General features: G+C 35.5%; 1 protein-coding gene and 1 long non-coding RNA gene across 8 annotated transcripts; one reads left to right on the forward strand and one right to left on the reverse strand.

Annotated features, from left to right (window-relative positions):
- Window positions 1-5,154: 5,154 nt before the first annotated feature.
- LOC148910892 (uncharacterized) lies at window positions 5,155-20,387 on the reverse strand. Of its 7 annotated transcripts, none has more exons than XR_016119843.1 (8): window positions 19,869-20,212; window positions 19,506-19,558; window positions 16,169-16,234; window positions 13,650-13,701; window positions 13,414-13,577; window positions 11,314-11,500; window positions 8,438-8,469; window positions 5,155-7,444 (listed from the first exon to the last, which is right to left on the reverse strand). XR_016119843.1 is itself a non-coding variant. In XM_089030320.1 (8 exons), exons 1-3 carry the CDS (start codon window positions 19,935-19,937, stop codon window positions 16,183-16,185), a joined length of 174 nt encoding a protein of 57 aa, XP_088886446.1. In that variant the 5' UTR covers window positions 19,938-20,376; the 3' UTR covers window positions 5,155-7,444; window positions 8,438-8,481; window positions 11,314-11,500; window positions 13,414-13,572; window positions 13,650-13,701; window positions 16,169-16,182. The 7 variants fall into 7 exon arrangements, 6 of the variants coding, with proteins under 6 accessions (XP_088886446.1, XP_088886445.1, XP_088886448.1 ...); XM_089030320.1 differs by having other exon boundaries at window positions 8,438-8,481; window positions 13,414-13,572; window positions 19,869-20,376; XM_089030319.1 differs by having other exon boundaries at window positions 8,438-8,481; window positions 19,869-20,374.
- On the forward strand, window positions 7,106-8,175 carry LOC148910893 (uncharacterized). The gene is made up of 2 exons (XR_016119844.1): window positions 7,106-7,245; window positions 7,532-8,175. It is a non-coding gene; the product is annotated as an uncharacterized LOC148910893 (long non-coding RNA).
- Window positions 20,388-21,674: the final 1,287 nt, after the last annotated feature.

Below are 21,674 nucleotides of genomic sequence, written 5' to 3' on the forward strand. Positions count from 1 at the left end.
TATTGGAAAGTCAGCGTTCCTTAAGTTGTAATGATCAAAATGCGGAACATAGAGAGAATAGCTATCTTCGCCAGAAGTGCTATACAGTATGGCAGACTTGTATAGGATAAGTTTAACTTTGATACGTATCCGTATTCCGTGACCGCATTAAAACTCCCAGCACCTAATAGTGTTACTGAGATCTGCTAAAATAACAAACTAAGTTCAGTAATGACTTGGTCTGCTTATTTGGATACTTTCATCGATCTTTTCAGCACTCGAAGATCCATTTCGTATCTCCAAGCGCTCGTGTAATATCCATCCTCTATTTGTATATATACGAACACAACATACTATAAATCCTGATAAGAGTGGTACAATAAGGTTGTCGTTTCACCCTAGTGGATAGATGATTCATTATGAACTATGGCTACACTTCGCTATACTATGTGGCAGTCTCAGAACAGCAAATCGCTCTCTTGATGGAAGAGGTCGAAATGGGGCAATGATGTAAAGTAATATCTAAGCGGTACAGACTGGATGATAATAGATCATGGCATTCTTTTTGAACACCACAGCAACACTAAAGTTCACGTCAAAAAGAGGGGAATTTTGTAAAAAAAATCTCACTCAAGTCACTTGATGTGTTATGAGAGTCACTGCGAACCGTATTTTTAATCAGAAAAATAAAAACAGCACAGTAGTATGTCCCTCGAAGTAAAACGCAAAATAGGAGGAATCTTGTAAATAGGATTTTGACGAAGCAGAAATGACTAGTAATTCATTTTGGAAAGTGTCAGAACTGCGCGCGTACGCCATAGACATCGTATTAAGGTGAGGTTTCAAAAAATGGAAATAAACACCATCAAATGTTTACGATATACTATGTCTTTCTATCCATATTCCAAGAATGGGATATATATTATTGGAATATGGATAGAAAGACATAGTATATCGTAAACATTGGATGGTGTTTATTTCCATTTTTGTAGACATATATATATGTATATATACAGCCATTTGCAAAAATTATGGCCGTTTCAAATATACGGCATACAGGTATTTCAAAAGTATATCAGACATAGCGAGATATCTTTCTTGATATTTTTTTCGGAAAGCCCTATAATAGATAACTCGAAAAAAATATCAGGGATGACATCCCATAATTTTTGATATGCTTTTGATATACTGGTACATATGTATAGAAGCGGCCATAATTTTTGCAAATGGCTGTATGTATGTATGTATGTATGTATGTATGTATGTATGTATGTATGTATGTATGTATGTATGTATGTATGTATGTATGTATGTATGTATGTATGTATGTATGTATGTATGTATGTATGTATGTATGTATACACTTGATTGCAGAAAGGTTGTAGTATACATTTATACATATATCTAATGAGATGCAAAACTTAAAAAAGTAACTTTTTTGATCTTACTTATCTTCTATTGAATCAGTCGTAAAATATTGCGCAAAGGCAAGTTAAAAAATATTTTCCACAAAATTTAGTGGTTAAGCAAACGTATTTAAGCATGTTTTACATTCTGCATCTCATTTGAAATCTTGCATCTCATTAGATATATGTATAAATGTATACTACAACCTTTCTGCAATCAAGTGTATATGTATGTATGTGTCAATGTGTATGTGTCAATGTGTATGTGTTAATGTGTATGTGTCAATGTGTATGTGTCAATGTGTATGTGTAAATGTGTATGTGTAACTGTATGTGTGTGTATGTGTGTGTATGTGTGTGTATGTGTGTGTATATGTGTGTGGTGTATATGTGTGTGTGTGTGTATATGTGTCTTTGTATGTGTATGTGTATGTGTAGGTGTAGGTGTAGGTGTAGGTGTAGGTGTAGGTGTAGGTGTAGGTGTAGGTGTAGGTGTAGGTGTAGGTGTAGGTGTAGGTGTAGGTGTAGGTGTAGGTGCAGTATCATACTTAAGCGCTTTATAATATCGTGAAAGAAATACTTCAAATATTTTCATTCCAAAAAGCACACCGCGTCATGGCTGGGTCCCAGGCCCCAGAAACCGACGCTAACCCTTATTTGTGTTATACTGGGCCCGGCAGGGGTCCCCATGGGTTCGGTTGGCAGGGGGTCTGAATCCCACCGATAACTTGTACCAAAATCGATCTGGGTTTCTGATGACGTCATGACTGGGTCCCAGACCCCAGAAACCGACGCTAACTCTTATTTGTGTTATACTGAGCCCGGCAGGGGTCCCCATGGGTGAGGTTGGCAGGGGGTCTGGACCCCTAGGACACCTTCGACCAGAATCGATTTGGGTTTCTGATGACGTCATGGCTGGGTCCCAGGCCCCAGAAACCGACGCTAACCCTTATTTGTGTTATACTGGGCCCGGCAGGGGTCCCCATGGGTTCGGTTGGCAGGGGGTCTGGACCCCTAGGACACCTTCGCCCAAAATCGATTTGGGTTTCTGATGACGTCATGGCTGGGTCCCAGACCCCAGAAACCGACGCTAGCCCTTGTTTGTGTTATACTGGGCCCGGCAGGGGTCCCCATGGGTGAGGTTGGCAGGGGGTCTGGACCCCTAGGACACCTTCGACCAGAATCGATTTGGGTTTCTGATGACGTCATGGCTGGGTCCCAGGCCCCAGAAACCGACGCTAACCCTTATTTGTGTTATACTGGGCCCGGCAGGGGTCCCCATGGGTTCGGTTGGCAGGGGGTCTGGACCCCTAGGACACCTTCGCCCAAAATCGATTTGGGTTTCTGATGACGTCATGGCTGGTCAAGCACAATTGGTTTATCATGGTTTATCAAGCACAATTTTCATAAAGTATTGAAGAGCAAGTAGTGTAAAGCTAATTTCAAATCAAGTCTACCAAAATATATGGTCCCACTAGTTGACCCTTTGAGCATTGGCTTAGAGCAATATGATGCATATATGGCAAAGATAATCTCCTCTGAGTCCTCCTCCCATTCTTCCTTACTTCCCACCCAAAGGCACCCCTTGGCAGCCTAACAAAAATGTTAAAGAACAAATCCTTGAAAGCCTTTTACAATTAATAATTGTCGAAACAATCCATGGTTTATATAGAAACTTGCTTGACTACTTAATAATAATAATAATGATGACCATGATGATCATAATAATCATTAATGATAAAAATTAACTTAATTAACTTAATGAAAAAAAAAAGTCTTTAATCAATAATTAATAATTAATTAAGTTAATTAAGTTAATTAAGTTAATTAACTTAATTAACTTAATTAACTTAATTAACTTAATTAACTTAATTAAGTTAATTAACTTAATTAACTTAATTAACTTAATTAACTTAATTAACTTAATTAAGTTAATTAACTTAATTAACTTAATTAACTTAATTAACTTAATTAACTTAATTAACTTAATTTGTTTATAGAGGACGACGCTTGACTGTAATTCAACTGATAAACTTGTGGTCAACTTTTAATGCCTCTAGTTTATAAGGGGTGGGACAGCCATTCACGTTGTCATCCAAACCTTAAGAAAGTGTTACCATTAGCAGATGTATCTAGAATAATGATAATAATGATTAGAAATTATAAGTAGGTTGGAAAGGTCATTGCTATCAATGACAAAAGCTATGATGATGATGATAACTTTGATTGATAGAGAAAACCAAAGTGGCATGGGACGCAGAGCGGTTTAGTACTCAACTCTCACCGCTGTGGTCTGTGATGGAGCTCCAGCTCAGACTGGATCATATATGATTTGAGTTTGTTTGATGTGTTGTCCTCTTCTGTGCTGCGATGATTTTTCTCCAGGTTCTCTGGTTTTCCTCCCTCCTTAAAAAACATGTGAGCTGAGTGTTGTATGTTGTTAATATAGAATGTAGTGGTAATGCATGTGGAGGGAACCTCACGGAAGAGCTCTGTACGGGGAGTGGTGGTTGTAAAATATGTTTTTATTTTTTATAATTCAACTGAAAAGAGATGAAAGATAAGAAAGAGGGTTGACAAGAATCTGAAGGAGGAGAGTGCTTGAAATGTGACACCAATCTGAGGCAGATAGCATACAATGTGGACATGATTGTATTATTACACAGCTTTTCTTTGCATGATTTTTACACAAGCATTACCTTACACTCGGTGTCTAAGGGTCCATTATTCCCATTCAAGCCCAAGATTTAAGGTTTTACTCTGTGTTTCACTCCGTTCATTCCCAAGTCCATCTCATTCCAGAGGAATTATACGGGAAAACAAAGGCGAAGGATAAATAAAGTGTTGCACCGTGTTCTTGGTTGATTTATTAATATGTTTAGTACAACTTCTTAACTATAAGCTCATTATTTTCAACGAAGGATATTTATTATCGACTTTTTTCCATCTGGTATTTTTAACTAAATTGGGCTTCCTGTGTTCTTACACATTTCCAGTCAAAACAAGATGGCGGAAGTTCGTGTTTGGAAAGGTTTGCAGAAAATATCGCTCTTTCTACGGTAAGCGAACCTTTTAAATTAATTCAAGACAGGTAAAATGATTACTTAGTTATCTATTTCACCTTTTTTTGCTGCTTTAATGATTGTAAGGGTGTAGGATTATTATTTCTGGGTATTAATAATAGACAGTTCTTGTAAGTATTAATTATTTAGATGAAAGGGGGGAGGGGAGGGGAAGTTTCATTTAGTTTGTAAATGCATATAATAAACCCTTCCTTGCTGTGGAATAATTGTCGTCCCCACATAATATTTTATAAACAAATCTTCCCTCCCCACTCAAATGCTTGCACGAATCACAGTGTTGCTTGACTTCCTTGGCTCGTAGGGAGAAGCGTTTTTTTTAAATTAATCAAATAGCTGGTAATCGCTACTATTTTAAACCAAGAACGACACAAACAACAGTTTATATTACGAGTAAAAATAGTTACATTGAAAACACATTAGGTTCACAAATACTTTTGTTATATACCAACTGCCAAATCCATTTTTCTCATACTCTGATTGGGCGAGAGGGTATCAGTGTGTGGGAAAGCAGTGTGTTTTTTTCCCCCGGCTCCACCTCAGGAAACATCGCTGTCTTGTGACCACAGTTACCCTTGGTCCCAGTCAATAAGTATGTTAAGTATGGGATTCCTGTGGAAAAAAAATTACCATCTCCATGCATTTCCCCCCCCCCCCCTCCCCCCTCTATTTAATTACCTGGTCATGAGCATAGCAAACTTTTTTAATGGTACATACTGAATGTGCATTTAACAAATTTACTCCAGTTTTTTATGTGTCTGTCTTCTTATTGACGATAAATTGTATCATGGCATTGTCAAAGTAGTGTGGATCCACAAGGCTTAGCTGTTTTGAGAAAAAACAAAAACTTCTCATTTTAGTAATCAAAACAACCAACGGAAAGAGTGCACACTCATTGACATCAGCTTTATCTGTCTGTCCTCTTATCCATGATACAAATAAATCAATCAGCATGTGAGAAACTTGTAAGTTATTTTAAAATGAATAACATATTAACATAATAACATAGTAACATAACATTGGGAAAGTAACTTGAAATAAGATACTCTACTTGTTGTCTGTCCTAAAATGATATCCAATCTTCATTCAATATCAACAGGGACTGCGGAGCAGTTTTTTGATTGGGGGGCTCAATAGCGACATTGCATGGCAAGGTGGGGGTGGGGGGAGGGGCTGAGTTTAGTGAAAATGTATTAAAATTTCACAAAAAGTGGCTAAAGCCCCCCAGACCTCCCGGTTCGGCCGTCCCTGATCAACAGAGAACAAAATATAATTTTGCAAAAGTGTTTTGAGGCTGGCCATTTACTGTGCCACTAGTAGTGCATGGGATGGGGAAGGGAGGGAGGGAGAAATGGATAGATGAATGAATAGATGCATGGATAGTTGGTTGGATGGATGGATGAATGAATGGATGCAGGGATGGGATGCATGGATAGTTGGATGGATGGATGGATGGATGGATGCAGGGATGGGATGCATAGATGGATGGATAATGATAATAATAATCTTTATATAAGCACAATATCTCCATCAACTACAAATTACGTAAAATTTTAGCTTGTCTACCTAGAATCCATAAAACTACAAATTTAAAATCAAAAATAAGCAAATTGAACAAATTGTTACTTGTTGCTTGCGCTAAAGTTTTAAAGCTTTATTTTCTTCTTAGTGAAATATTTTGTTTGTTTATGATGTCGTTTTGCAGAGAATTCCAAAGACGGACTCCTGTAAATGCAAAACTATATCTATAATAGTCTGTCCTGGCTTTGGGGATTCTCAAATTTTTGTCAGACCATCTGAGATTGTAATTGATGTCGTCATAACCTTCAAATATGTCCTTGAGGTAAGACAGTGCCAAACCATTTACGATCTTAAACATCATTATTGGTTTTTGTTGTAGTCTCATCTCTTTTAAAGGAACCCATTTTAAGTCAGTAAATACTTTAGCCATACGAACAATACGATAAGGGGAACCTGTAATTATCCTTGGGGCGTGGTTTTGTAACTTCTGAAGTTTGTCAGATAGTGTTTCATCAAGATTGTCCCAAACAAGACAGCAATAGTTGAAATACGGTTCAACTATTGCCTTATAAACCTTGATGGATGGATGGATGGATGGATGGATGGATGGATGGATGGATGGAGTCATGCATGGAGGGATAGAGGGAGTGAGGGATCTATGGATGGGTGGATGAATAAACTGATGAAGTGGTTGGGAGGATGGATGAAAGGGTAATAGATTAATGGATAAATGAGGTAGAAAATATTATTTCTGCTTTGTGTTTTTAATGACAGAGACACAAGTGAATGACTTAAAAGATGACTGTGGTGAGCTGCGTTATGAAGTCATCGGTTCAACCTGGCAACAGAACAACAAGTCTTGTAAGTAAGCATGTACATATTTATAGAGATTTTAAATTAGTTTTCTGTGTGTGGGACAGCATAGTAGGCATTGGGAAAGAATGGATGGCTGGATAGAGGGAGGGAGAAAGGGAGGGGGGAGAGAGGAATGGAGGGAGGGATGAAGGGAGGGAGTTAGGGATAGAGGGAGGGATGGAAAGAGGGATAGACTGAGTGAGGGATGGATTGATGGATGGGTGGATGAATAAACAGATGCTTTGATGTTTTTAATGACAGAGACACCACTACTGCAGAGTCAAAAGGAGGGTTTGATTAGTGTGGATATTGGGAAGAAACCCACTTGAAGAACAGAAAGAATGAAACAACCATTTACACAACCATATGGTATTATGTACAAATGCCTATGCTGCCACTAAAAGGTAGGAGGAAACATGTTAAACAATGTGCAAACACTCTTATCCTGCCCTGCTCTCTCTCTCTCTCTCTATTCTATTTTTTAATCTATTTTTTGTTGTCAGTCCTCTTTTCTCCTTTCATTCTCTGTTCGAATTCCTCTTTTATCTGTTCTTTGTTCTTTTCTCTGTTCTCTTCATGTAAGCAGACTCTCAGATGTGCACCCTGTACAAAGATTATTAAATATATTAACCATGTATTCCTGATAAAGAGAGTTTATATTTTGTTGCACTGTTACATTGATTTCTGCAGGTGGACAGCAAGATGAATGACAGAATAAAAGAAGAAGAAATAAAATGAAAATGTAAGAAGAATGTATGAACATCCAAAAATTGTGCATGTCAACTATTCCCATCAAAATTTCAAAGTCTTGGATTCAAAGTATTGGATTGGACATCATGGGAGTAATAAACCTTCAAAACAACAAGCAAAGGTATAACTGGAACATGTCACAGTTCAATCTCGTACGCAGAGCTTGCATTTTTTCCTGCCGTGGTGAAAAACGAGGCCGGTCTCTGGCTGTAATCCATTTTTTGAGACCAGGATTTCTTGGACTTCCAGTATAAGTGCACACATAAAAAGACTTGCCAAAAATAAAAAAATATAATCCCAATTTCTAATTCTTATTTTGATATGAAGTAAAGACAGAACTCTGTTTGAAAGCAGGTTTCAAAGCATGATTTTCATTGATTATGTTTCACTTTGGGAATTAAGCCGGCGCATGCGCCAAAAATGGATTATTCCAGAGCCCTTGTTCTTTGCCTCAGGCCGAAAGAAGCGCAGGCTCTGGGTACAAGATTGGTCACAGTTAAGTGACCGCCAAGCACTATTTAAACAAAAAAAATATTGTCACAAATGGGAAAAAAATTGAAAATAAAGATGTTAGAAAATAATAATGCCCCTAGTCTAATGATGCAAATATCCTTACAGTAATGATTGAGCCTCTCTGGTTATAACAAAAAATTTCCAATTTTCATGCAGCTTTTACATGTACAGAGTTTACATGTTTATGAAAATTACAGTAAATGTTTAGATCCAAAACATTTCAATTTTGATGACCAGCACTCAGTCATGAAACCTCCCAAAGCAGAAAGTACTGTCTTACTCAAGAATGTTTGCTATTTTCATGTGTAAGTTAGAGTAATACATGGAACATACCTCTGGCAAACATGGCTACTGATAATTCTCTCCTGATGAATGACCTGAAAAGAAATTTAGAAAAGTATTAATTATGGATTGATAAGCAATTTATTAAAAAGCTCATAGAGGTTATTTGGCATAAAGTATGCATTTTCTGAAAACTTGGAAAGCAAAAATTACATATTTAATTTTTTTTTTTGCATAAAACAAAATGAATTTGGAAAAAATTCACAAGATTAACACAAAATCTTTGCTAGAAAAAAGGTTTGCGGTACGCACAATTGGTTAAATAATAATAATAATAAATTCGAATAGGCCATTCCCAGGAGCTCAAAGTGGCTTTAAAAAGCTTACCACAGATAAAAAAGAAAACTAAAGGGTAAGGCAAAGGAAGAGGATGAATAAAATGAGTTATTACAAGGGCTCTGAATATGCAAATGTATCACTTCAGTTCATTCATTTACTAAAATGTTAGAACATAGGTTTACCTTTAAATTATTTACATCAAAATAAAAAAGGTAAGATTGAGTTAGGTTGCATCAGAAAAAAGAAAAAATGCATTCTTAAACTAGAGAAGGTTATGTACAATAAATAATGAGGAGAAAAGATAATTCTTCAGATTTAAGTAGAAAAACCAGCAAAGAACCAATTAAGCTAATTAAGCTGTCAGTCTAATTATACAGACTTGAATGAAGACAGGGTTTGTTAGCCAGAAGACCTACTAGTATGGGGTACGCAATGAAGTGTACTAATCTTTAGGACTTTTAGAATAATCCAACTATTAACTCAACCTTATGATTTGGGCGCTTAAAGAAAAACACCAACTGATTAGGTCTGCTATAAGAGGCCAAATTTCTGTTACTTGCTCTGTGTGGGTAACACTATATTCTTCACAAAGTGCATGTTCGAAAGGATTAATTACCAGTGAGATACTCTCAGATTACACACAAAGTAAACAAAATGGCTTCCTTCAATACAAAGTTTAGCACTGTTTTCTAAGAAAATGGAACTAAACTCAGGAAAATTCAGAATATGGACTTACATTATCGTAAACAAGCTAACTGGTTACTAAAAAGTGTTGATGTTTTTCCAGCCACAACTCAGGTCTCATAACCCTTTGACTCCTACGGTGCCTGAAACCGCCCGAAAGAAAAACCATCCACATTTCCTATGACGTCTGAAACCCCCTAAAAAAAGGCACTGGCAAAAACAATTTCTCCTCCCCAAGAAGGCTTTTTTTTGGTTTTTTTAATCGCCATAACAATAAGCGTCATTAATTAACCAATCAGATGGCTTTTTTAGTGTATATTATTCACTATGATTAAGAAAACCATGAGGTTTGAATTCCAAGAATGTTTGCGCTTGCACAGACACAAAAACAACCATGGCAAATAGTGTTGAAAACCAATTTAATTTAAATTTGAAGATTCATGAGATGAAAGCAACTTATGTGGTTTTGAAGAAGAAGCAGAAGGATTAAAGAAGAGTTAGACGATTCAGATGTGTATTTTTATGGACTTAGAAATAGGCCTTTGCAAGACAGACTGAATACGACAAGAAAACTGAGCTGCTTTCATCTCTCTGGTCTTCATTTTCTTTTTTCCACTCCTGTGAATTAAAACTCCAAACAGAAATAATGTAATGTCGTTCCTTCAATTTGGATGTGATTTGGAATTATTTTGACCGATGTTTAGATGTTATTTGCTTTTGTTTAGTGCTTGTAGAAATTGACAGTTGGCAGACATTTGTCAAAAAAATTGTGTTTGAACTTCATTTTTGAACTTCTTATTTTGGACTTTTTTTTGGGTGAGTGAATTAAGATCGACATTGGTTTGACATTTGCCGCCACATAGGCCCTTAGTCGACCTTCCACCGAACCTACAGTACAGCTCAGATGTATCGTAACATTTCACGTGGGTTCTCGCGCGTGCAACTTACTTCCAATTACGCTCATTTGAGTGTTTTTGCATGCAAAAAAACATGCGCTCTTCCACGCATATGAACGATATTTGCACAGCTCATTAACTAATATCTATTGCTTATCAAGACAAAAGCGTTCTTCAAAAGTGAATGTTGTTTTTTCTTTCAAAAATGAAATGTTTTTGGTTCTATTTCAGTAGTATTTGAATCTCTGGCTTTACAATACGACGCTTAAAGTTTAATTGGCGATAATCATTGGCATACTTCTATGCTTGGGCTCTTGTATCTTACCACTATTTTCAGCACTGTTTTGGCTGAGATATATATAGTTTTGGCTACTCTCTCGGCCTGTGTAAGTTTTGTTTGATATAAATCCTTGCAACATTTTTGATGATGTAGATGAAAACCAAGAATACATATACTCTGAAAGTCAAACTACAGTATGTGCTAGTGTAAGCATGCTCAAATCAGTGCTAGACAGCTTCTAAGAAATGTACATCTGAAAGTAGGTTTTGTGTAAACTTCTTAAGCAGATGACTTGAGACAATTCATAATCATTTAATTACTGATCTACTAAATCTTAGAGAGTGAGTGAGTGAGAGAGTGACACATTTTCATATTCAGTTCACTCACGATAACTCATTTCTATGCTTCACATATGTGGAAGTTGAAAATTAAGGTATTTATGACCGGTGTTCCACAGGTAAACTGGTAATAAATATATTTTTCAGAAAATTTCCTATATTGATGACGATTTTGTTATATACTTCTAGTAAATCCTTATTAGTCTTTGTCCTATCAGTTGGGGCATCCAGTATATGTACATGCGACACAAGTACCAAAAAGCGTTGGAGTTGGCCCCTCCTCTCTCCCTTTCTTCACTCTCCTCCCATCCCCTCCACATGCATGGGATCTGAAATTCAGGTTATAATATTTCCTCAAAGCCAAACAACCACAGTATAAAAATCACTTGCCTCATTTGTGCGGAAACACCATATTTAGGAATCATAAGTTCTTGCTCTAGCTCCAGCGCCCATAGCTAGAATGCATTGTTTTCATACCACATTTTGATAGGTTCCTCCTGTCTAACTGGTCAAGTGACATCAGTTTAAGAAGCCACGCCATAAATAGTGTAAGTCCTTTTAAGCACCCAAGTGGCCTCTGGATAAGGAAAAAAATGGAGATTAACATGCATCTAAACAGGATAGCATTAATTGGCATAACTAATACGGATGAAATAAGCATTTTTTTTGAGTCGCTGTCATAAAAAATGGAGAATCAAGAAACAGTTTGAAATTTCAAAATTATTTTTATTCTGTCAATAGAATCCTTTGAGAGGCATTTGAGCAGAACATTCCTTTCCAATGGACCATGAAGTTTTGATTGGCCTATGAAAACCATTATGGTTTTCATAGGCCAATCAAAACTTCAATAGAAATTTCATTTAAACACCAAAAATGCTGCATGCTGTCAAATTTCAAGATATTACCATGACAGTGTCATAACCATAGCCAAAGCTGTAAGCTGAATAATTTGAAAGGTCGGAGGTCTTGATTATTAATGTCAGAAAACATGGCCTTGGTCTTGATAATTTATGTCATGCAAAAACCAAATTCACTAATTGTTTGATTATTTATTTTGTAACTAAGAATAAGGATTTTGTTCTGCTTTCAAAGAAAATCCAAACGCATTTCAATTTGCATGTGCCCTAGCTAGAATGAACTTGACATGGTGCGGCAAAAACCTACAGATGTTACATTAACTATGTGGAATTCACAAGTTATCATGGATTGGGTGAGAGCTCTCAGCCCATGAGAAGCAATAGAGTGAGTAAAATTTATGATAATTTTCAATATCATACTCATCCAATATCTGTTTCTATTTCAGAAATAGCATTAAAAATCGTTTTTTGTTATAGAGTAAAAATAATGTTTTGTCAATGTTGATTATTGCCCTAACAACAAAAAAAAACCCAGTTTTTATAGTAGTATGTTTTTGAAAATATCTCTCTCAACTCGCATGTTGATTTTTACAGAGGAAGGAAACCGAAAGCCTTGTAGCATAGGAGAGAACAACACATAAAACAAACTCAATTCATGTTGTGACTGCAGGGCTAAGGCAAGTTTTACGATAGCAGCTAAATCATGGTATTGCCAACCATATCAGACAAATTTTGTTGGTCTTTATTAGTGTAGCAAGCTCTATTTCATTCTGGGACACAGTTTTTGTAATGAAAAGATATAACTAGCTAAAAACTAGTGTGAGCTGCATCAGTGTTTCTAATGAAACAGTAATAGTGAAAAGGTAAATTATACACTGTGAAAAGTTTTTGTAATGTATCGTTTAGCTCCAAACACATTGTTCTTGGCTATTGGTTTTAATATTGTCTTTAGCTACCTTGCAACACCAATTTTACTACTAACTAATGAGTAAAAGGTAGTTTATCATTCAAATGTTCTATTAGAGTCTGAATTGTTACTAAAGTTACATGCAGTAGAGATTCGCAGTGCAAAGCATAGAATTATCTCTGTTCTCCAGCAAGAGTTACGCACGTAAAGAGAGTAAAACCAAGAAAATTAGTTTATCAGTTTAATTAAGAAAATTAGAATTTCTTTTAAAAGATAGTAAATTGAACAAAGATTTTCACAAAACGATGTAATACAGATTCTTAAAAGCTTTTCAAAGTTAAAAAAACAAAAACAACAACAACAAAATATCGTAAGATTGGCAAAATGTAAAGCTTAAAACCAAGTTTCGAAGACACACGTTGCACAAAAAGCATTCGCTAATTCGACAAAAAGACAGCAAATATTAATGGAGTAAAGCTACAGAGAACCAAAAGTACTAAAACTCAATATTTCAAGTGTTATTTTAAGATGAAAAAGGTTTATAAGAACAGAAAATGTACGTTTGAAAAGTAGTTTTAAATAAAGCGACGAACAGTCCAGTGCAGCAAAAAATCGCTATTTCAACCAAAAAAACCTAGCAAATATCAGGGGGGAAAGCCTTCAGAGAACCAATAGTATTCAATTCAACATTTCAATAGTTCCTTTGAGGTTTTGAAAGTTTCTTACCGTCTATAAATGAAGATTTTTCGTCTCTCCATAAATACTCTTCATCACACGATTACAAAGATGTATGACGACCGAAAGGGCTGATGGGACATACATATTGCTCCAGGCTTGGTACTTCATGTATGGAGACACAAGAGGTCCAGTGTCTTTCCACATAGTCTATGCTGATGTAAAACACGTATTGCAGTCAAAACCGGTCTTTGCCCATGGTCAACATGGAGAATAAATTTACCTACCGATCATTGGTCGTTTCTCACCATGACACAGGGAGACCAACAGACTAGTTTTCTAAAAACAAAAACAAAACGGCACAGGGCCTTAGAGGAAGGTGGTACTGCAGGCTATTGACTGGCTTCAATAATTTGGATTGAAAATAGTTTCCAAAGCAAGATGGTACGTTAATGTAGGCTCAGATTTCAGCCGTTGGGATTTCGCGTACCTGCGATACTCTCCCCTGTTACTAGGGAGAGTATCGCAAACGCACGAAACAATGGGGGAGAGTATCACGGGCGCAAGAAATCCCAACGGCTGGAGTCTGAGCCTAGATGGTATGCACTATAACTATATCTTGAGATCCGTATGAGTTAATTACCCAGAACAGAAAAATAAACCATGCTTATTTCCAGCGTGCGAGGTAATTTAGAATTTTATTCATCAATTGAGAAGGTTTTCTATTAATGATGAACTGAATTGCTCATTATAAGTGCAAAGTCAATATATAGTTATTAACAGGGTTAATAAATATATATTGCCCTTGCATTTATAATGAGGATAATAACAAAAATAAAGCCTTCGTTGTGAATAACAAAGAAAACCTTGTCAATTGATAAATAAATTGGGATATCCTATTCAAAATACAAAATACAAATATGAATGGCAATAATTAAAGGCATAAATATGACAATCTATTTACTCCTTCTGTCATTGTTGCTGTTATTTAAAATTATCATCAGTATTATTATTACTAGTATATTTCTATTCTTGCAACTATGACACTAGTTGTAAGAAAATAATTATGAATAATAAATATGAAAGCTTTGGTCCAATAGTAGCAATCATACAGGGCACATGTATGCATGCACGGATGATGATGATGATGATGATGATGATGATGATGACGATGATGATGACAATAATCATTTGTATACATCTTTGTAAAACCAGTCATGCAGATATTTGCTGAGACTATTCATGCCTGCAATATTCTGTATTCATGGAGCAAAAATGTCTAAAGTTGAAATAAACATATAATAATCATAATAATAATAATAATAATAATAATAATAATAATAATGGACGCGCCTATCTTCAAGCTCCGCCTACAACTGCTCCAGCAAAAGATGTAACCTTTGTCTTAAAGAAAAGTTTCTAATAATCTATCGACCGGAACTCTCATCATTAAATAAGCGAAACGAACTTGTATCTTCATGCCACCACAGAAACAAAGCATTACTACGCAACAGCTAAACTACATCCACTAATTAACTATGTATACTTTTTCTATATAAATGATAGTAACGAATATTCTTATCATTAAATCCCCTGAAGAGTGAAGCAATTCACGAAACAGGCTTGTCAGGAAAAATGTTGTCTTGACTTTTTCTTCTCAAACAAATACATATATATATATATTTAGTATTATTAAGGTTTAAATATTATTCTAAATATTATTGTAATAAAAGTTTTTCCTTGAACCTCAAAATGACTAATAAAGTTTCAAACATCATTATTATTATTATTATTATTATTATAGGTATAAGCTTGCATATATGTGCCCTGTAGGGTTGCTACAATTTACATTCCGCACTTCAGATCATATATGATTATAATAATAATTATTAGTATTATTATATATATGACTTGAGGTGCAGAATGTGCTCACAAAAACAAGAAACAGTCACCCGTATAATGAGTGCATGCTCAGAACTAGCACAGTCTCTATAAGTCATGACATGACAAAATGCTGAGACCTTACTACTAACCACCAATCTCATACCCAGAGCCTGCATTTCTTCTGGCCTGAGGCAAGGAACAAGGGCTCTGGCATAATCAATTTTTTGAGACCAGGATTTCTTGGACTTCCGGTATAAGAGTGCTTACGTTAAAAGACTTGCCAAAAAAAAATTTTTTCCCGATTTCTAATTCTTATTTCGAACGTAATTAAATACAGAAATCTGTTTGAAGGCAGGTTTGAAAGCATGATTTTCATTGATTATGTTTCACTTCCGGAAAACTGCGCATGCGCCAAAAATGGATAATGACAGAGCCCTCGTTCTTTGCCGCAGGCCGAAAGAAACGCAGGCTCTGGGTACGAGATTGACTAACCATTTAGTCTATTCTCAGTATATGGTTTTAAAGAACACAGTGATCAAGACCGGCCGTGGTATCAACATAGATCACCCATTCTAATCATAGAGAATATGCAACCAAAGATCATATGGGACATTCCATTCCATCTAAAAAAGCACCAGAGAATGGTACAACCAAAATTGACATTGTTGTCAAAGATAAGAGTAGAAGAAGTGCCTTCTGATTGAAGGAACAGTGTGTGGAGTTGGCAAGCTATCAGAGAGACGACAATACAAGCAAGACAAATACAGAGAACTTAGGGCAGGCATCAAACATCAATTCCCTGATTATAGAAATTGTCAAGTAAATGTGGTGTTTGACCTCCTCCCTGGGTATGTATCATCAAAGCCTGAAAACTGATCTAAATGAATATGTAACTGATAAGAACACACAAGTAACACAGTACCTGATAATGAAAAGTCAAAAATGGATTTTGGTCACTAAATGTTGAAATAGTGAAGAACTTTTATACCTATAAAGAAAGAAAGAGGAATAACAATACTGAAATTCATACTTGTAATTATAGAATATAGATCAGAATAGCCCAGGAGTTATCTCGCTATGCTGCTTACAATGTAAATTCAAACTCAATAAAGTGTCAATAATAATAATAACAACATTATTAGTCAGGGTTAACACCTTACCATGACTAATAATGTTTAGGTGGTTTTCGGGATTAAAAATGATTTACATATATTATTATACAATATTAAAAATGTTGTAAATATAAAAGGAGAAGGATAAAACTGGTTGAAAAAGAAACTATACAAAATAAAAGATAAGACATACACATAACAACGATAATCTTATATAAACATGTGACTTGCAATTCAATATTTTTGACAACTCCAATTATTTATATCTTATAAGTTATATATATATATATAAGTTATACATTTATATAATTATATTTTTATTTCTAGTTATACAATTTATATCTATTATTCTATTATAAGCTTTAACACAGCTCTTGGGAAGAGCATTTTTGTATGATGAGACATCCATGTTTGAATAAAAAATAATATCTATATATATAAAATTATGTGATATAGGTAAAACTATTTGTCTAGAGAAAAAGGTTGATCATATTTCTGAAAAATGATAGTTTATAAAACATTCATAAAACCTTTCTATCCAATAAAGCACCCTTCATTAGTATTCAGGTGTGTGATCTATTAATGTGATAACGATATTGAGAATGAAGAATTTACTGTTACACTTTTGATCTGTTTACATTTAACTGGCCAACAATGTTGCATCGTTCTATAATAGATGAAACCTGGATTTTACATTGAGGAAGGTTACATTTGTGATAAAAAGTATAGAATTATATACAAATAATGCGAAGAGATAACTAGCTAAAAACTAGTTTGAGCTGGGTCATTGTTTCTAATGAAACAGTAATTTTAAAAAGGTAAACTATACACCGTGAAATAATGAAAAAACTTACTGAGGGACAGGTCAAAAATTAGAGGGGGGAAGGGTGGTGCTAATGGGGGGAGGGTCATTATTTGTCATGCAGGCTAAAAGGGAGGGCCTGAAAGAATTGTGCAAGTCTTAAGGGGAGGGCCAAACTTTTTTGTGCATAAAAATTAGGTGAAAAGAAATATAAAAAATGAATTATGCTGTCACTGGATCAAGCTGATATTATCAAGTCTCCCAAAGGAAAGTTAAATCAAAAAGTTTTGTATTTTTGTTTTGTTTATTATATTTTTGAAGCCAACAGTTTTTAGAGCTCCTAAGTAATAAGCAAACAATTAATAAATAAATAAACAATTAATTCTAAACGTAATGAATCATGTAATTGTTGTTTTCGTTTTTTTGTTTTCAAATGAAATAACTGACTGTACGTATTAAGCTATGAAGTATGTGTATCACTTCCATCATATGTATACCAAGGGTGGAATTGAAAAAAGCCTTTGATTCAGGTGAATGCTCTCTAGAAGATCCCACCTCAATATTGAAATTTAGTAGAAAGTTTGTAGTCTCTGAAGGGTGCGTTAAGAGCTATCTAGAACACTTCAAATTACTTGAACTGTGCAAAGAAAAAAGAAAGGAAGACAAAACTGAAAAGAAATCTGCATAGGCAAAAAAAGTACGAAGACTACTGGATTGCAATGCTTGATGATGGCTCTTTGAGAAAACAAACTGTAGCTGTCCAAGATAATAAGTAGTTAGAGTTTCATAAACTGAAGTGCCGTGGTAAAAGGAAGGTTATAAATTAAATACAGTTCAGAGGCATATAACACACGATCTCCATGCAGTGGAACAAAATAGATGGGACAACTACAGAGAGGCTGGCAGTGACACTGACACTGATGCGAGTGCAGAATTTGCATTATCTTCAGATGATGATTGTGATGAATAACAAATAATTATTGGCTGAACTTTGCTCACATACTGATGAAGAAGAAAGTTGTGGTGGGAATAGAGATGACACAGAAGAGTTTGATACTAGAATGACGACTACTGTGGCAACAAGACCGTGAAGATGTGCAACTCGTCTACTACTAATTATTAAAAACAAGGTCAGCCTAAATTATAAGTTATGGGGGAGAGGAGGGCCAGAAAAAAATTTGCAATTTTTTTATATATAAGGAAAGGAGGGGCCACTAAAAGATATACAGGCCAAAAATATAATGCACCAGCCCTACCCCTTTAATTTTTGACCTGTCCCTGACGTTGTGGATGCTAGTCCTTCATCAGAGTAAAAGTTAAAAGTAAGAGTCTTTTACTAGCTTCCGAAACGTCAGTAAGTTTTATCATCTTTTCACAGTGTATAATTTACCTTTTTATCATTACTGTATGAATAATGAGATTTAATATAAAGAAAGAAATAAAAAATACTGGTATTTTTCATTTTGGTTTATCACAATTTCTCTTTAGAAATGTAAGAGAAGCTAGCATTGTGATATGTTACTGCGATTCCCAGTCACTCGCAACCAACTAGACCTTCATCACAAACAAAAAATTGAGTTTTGGTGGACGTCAATCAAAAGAGTTTTTATTGTTTCTAATTGGTTTCTACACCAGGACTGATGTAAATACTCACGTGAATACGTGCAAATGTGCAAAAACTGTTGCCCTTAACTCATGCTTCTTGTCGTGTGTTCATTTCTCGCTCTGGATATATTTTCTCAAAAATGTCACAGGATTCCGTCTCCGAATCTTGACGCTTGACTGCAAAGCTATCGGTATTGACTATGATTTGAGTTTCTTCAAGATAGGATAAGTCAATACCGATAGCTTTGCAGTTAAGCTTCTGAAATTCAGAATCGGAATCCTTAGACATGTTTAAGAAACCCTTTTGATTGGCGTCCACCAAAACTCAATTTTTCTTTTGTGATTTAGGTCTCAGTTGGTCGCGTGTGACTTGGAATCGCACTAAGTGATGGGATATACTAGTGATGGATTTCGACATGGCAGCTCTATGAGGTGTTGTAAAAAATATTGCTTCTATTGATGGGATATAATATGGCATGGCGTTGCATATGAAGTAAAGTGTAACTAGCTAGCATGATTAAAGAAAAGCATAAGTTTTAGTGTTGTGGAAAATGAAAATGACCATAATAGGAAAATAAATACTGAATGGGTGTTGATGTGAGAATGAAATTCGAAGCAGCAGAAATAATAAACGAAGCATCCCGTCGTAAATGAAGTGGTATACGTATATATTAGTAAGCGGTTATTTAGGCGCTGAGCTGAGTGTGGTTGAGGGGTAGTAATAGAGAAAGGTGGCTTACCTTGGTTTGAGAGCAGGCTTGGAATTGTTAAATAATATGCAGGTTGGGTTGAACTAGAAGTGGAAGTAAAAGGTGGAGTAATATTAACGAGGAGTGCAGTAGTAATACAGCAGCAGGCATGGAGAGATTTGCAGACGCATCATAATTAATGAGAGGGTTGGAATCGAGCTCGTTCGGTCGGTCGGTCGCTCGTCGCAAGAAGATGGGAAGAGAAAGATCGGCCGCGAGGTACCTGAAAGCATCATGAAGCCTAATGAGGGTTTAAATCGGTATCTACACGAAGAACTGTGTGGATTCGTACTCGTTGGTAACACGGGAAGGGTTTTGTGTGTTTGGTCATCTACAATGGGGGTTTTGTATTACCTGCTGGAGTGCCGAGCCTCGATGCGGGATCTGTGTTTGGGCACCTTCATGAGGAGTTCGTTGGGCCATAGAAGAGGTGGCCGTAAGGCGAGGAGCAAAGTGGAAGGTGGCCAAAGACTTGTTGTCCGTATTGTTTTTGTTAGCAGGAGCCTATGTGTTTGTTGAGTAGTGGGTTTCCTGTGGTGCGCCATTTTGTATGTTGTTGGGTTCCCGGATGCAGTATGGCAGACGCGTTGGCGGCAGCGTGGTGACGTCATAAGTCACGTAGAGAGGGGTTGTTAGGAAGCCAATTGAGTGTTGTCGGTGCGTGGAATCAGTGTCTAGACAGATTTAAAGAGGCGAATTTTTAATGGTTTTTTTTGGTTAGGAAAGGTATTTTGTTTGTTTGTTGGTGAAAACGATAATTTTTCTGGAATTGCCTGTGATCAGACAAATTGTCTTGACTTTTTGGGTGCAATTTTTTGTACTTTCTGTTGAACTTTGAAGGCGCCTTTTTTTTGTGTCTTTGTCTTTTTGCTTAAACAGCTTTAGAAAGGCCTAAGACAGAAGATTTTAAAATATTTGAAAAATGCTATAACATGTGAGAAAGAAAAGTTTACTAGGTAATAGTATAATGATAAATGGAAATGTTTAGCAATGTTTGGAAAGACGAATGTGTATTGCTTGGAGGCATAAGTAAATAGATCCCAAACATGGGTTATCTAGCATAGAAAATGTAAATGGACTCTAAAATAAATGGTAAAATAACTTGACTAGAGTGATTTTCAATAGTCAACTTAATACATGGTAGTAGAATTCTTGATTAAAATAGTTATGGAGGAGTGAAGTAAGACCCCTCCCAAAAATAAATAAATACATGAATAAATTCATAAATTTCTAAATGAATGAATGAATGAATGCATGAATGAATGAATGAATGAAAGAATGAAAGAAAGAATGAATGAATGAATGAATGAATGAATGAATGAATGAAAATATAAATCATAATTGAAATTAAAATCAGCTATTACATAAAGAACAGTCATAACAGTGGTCTAATTTCCTTATACCCAAAAGTGAAAATTCATCAGAGCTATTAGCATTACCATTGACAATCTATAACGCGTTTGGACAATCATCAGCATCAATGTAGCAATCTTAAACGTGGTTCGACAAACATTTGCATGATATAAAATAAACATAGAGAAAAATAGCAATCATTAGCGTTTTTCTTTAATAACATAATGTTAGTAAGCAAAATCTCTCTTGCGTTACAATTAGTGCTCTAAATTCTATTTCTTGGTAGCATATCGTACAAAAAGTGACTGCTATCGCTAAATGTAGGTCTCTATAAGCCTTTTCACAGTTTAAGAATCGATTCCACTGCGCATGCGATTTTATCCCGAATTTCTACCTTCTTTTGTCTAAACCTTCTATTGTTCTTAATTAAACAAAAGAAGGTGAGAAATTCGGGATAAAATCGCATGCGCAGTGGAATCGGTTCTTAAACTATGAAAAGGCTTATTGCGTTCAACGGCTTCTTTATATCCTTCAGAAGTTAAGGTTATCGTTTTTACACAGTACATGTAAATCAGCTTTTGTTCTATCTTAATTTTTTTGTGAATTGTTAAAACGCTAATGATTCCTTTTTTTCTTTAAATGTTTATTTGAATAATGCAAATGTTTGTCGAACCACGTTAAATAATGCTACATTGATGCTCATGATTGTCCAAACGCGTTATAGATTGTCAATGGCTATGCTAATGGCACTAATGAACTTTCACTTTTGGGTAAATGATTGTCAATTAACGCAACCGTTTGTCAATT

This window comes from Actinia tenebrosa, unplaced genomic scaffold (genome assembly GCF_029948245.1).
Source record: "Actinia tenebrosa isolate PJP-AT-01 unplaced genomic scaffold, QUT_ActTen_1.0 PGA_scaffold15__27_contigs__length_11533743, whole genome shotgun sequence".
NCBI lineage: Eukaryota > Metazoa > Cnidaria > Anthozoa > Actiniaria > Actiniidae > Actinia > Actinia tenebrosa.

Excerpts from the sequence above, each read along its gene's own strand:
- LOC148910892 (XM_089030317.1), bottom strand. The coding sequence starts at position 20,125 with ATGACGTCACCACGCTGCCGCCAACGCGTCTGCCATACTGCATCCGGG. Across the intron at positions 19,559-19,868 it reads GAGGCTCGGCACTCCAGCAG|TTCAACCCAACCTGCATATT; the intron begins GTAATACAAAAC and ends TTCCACTTCTAG.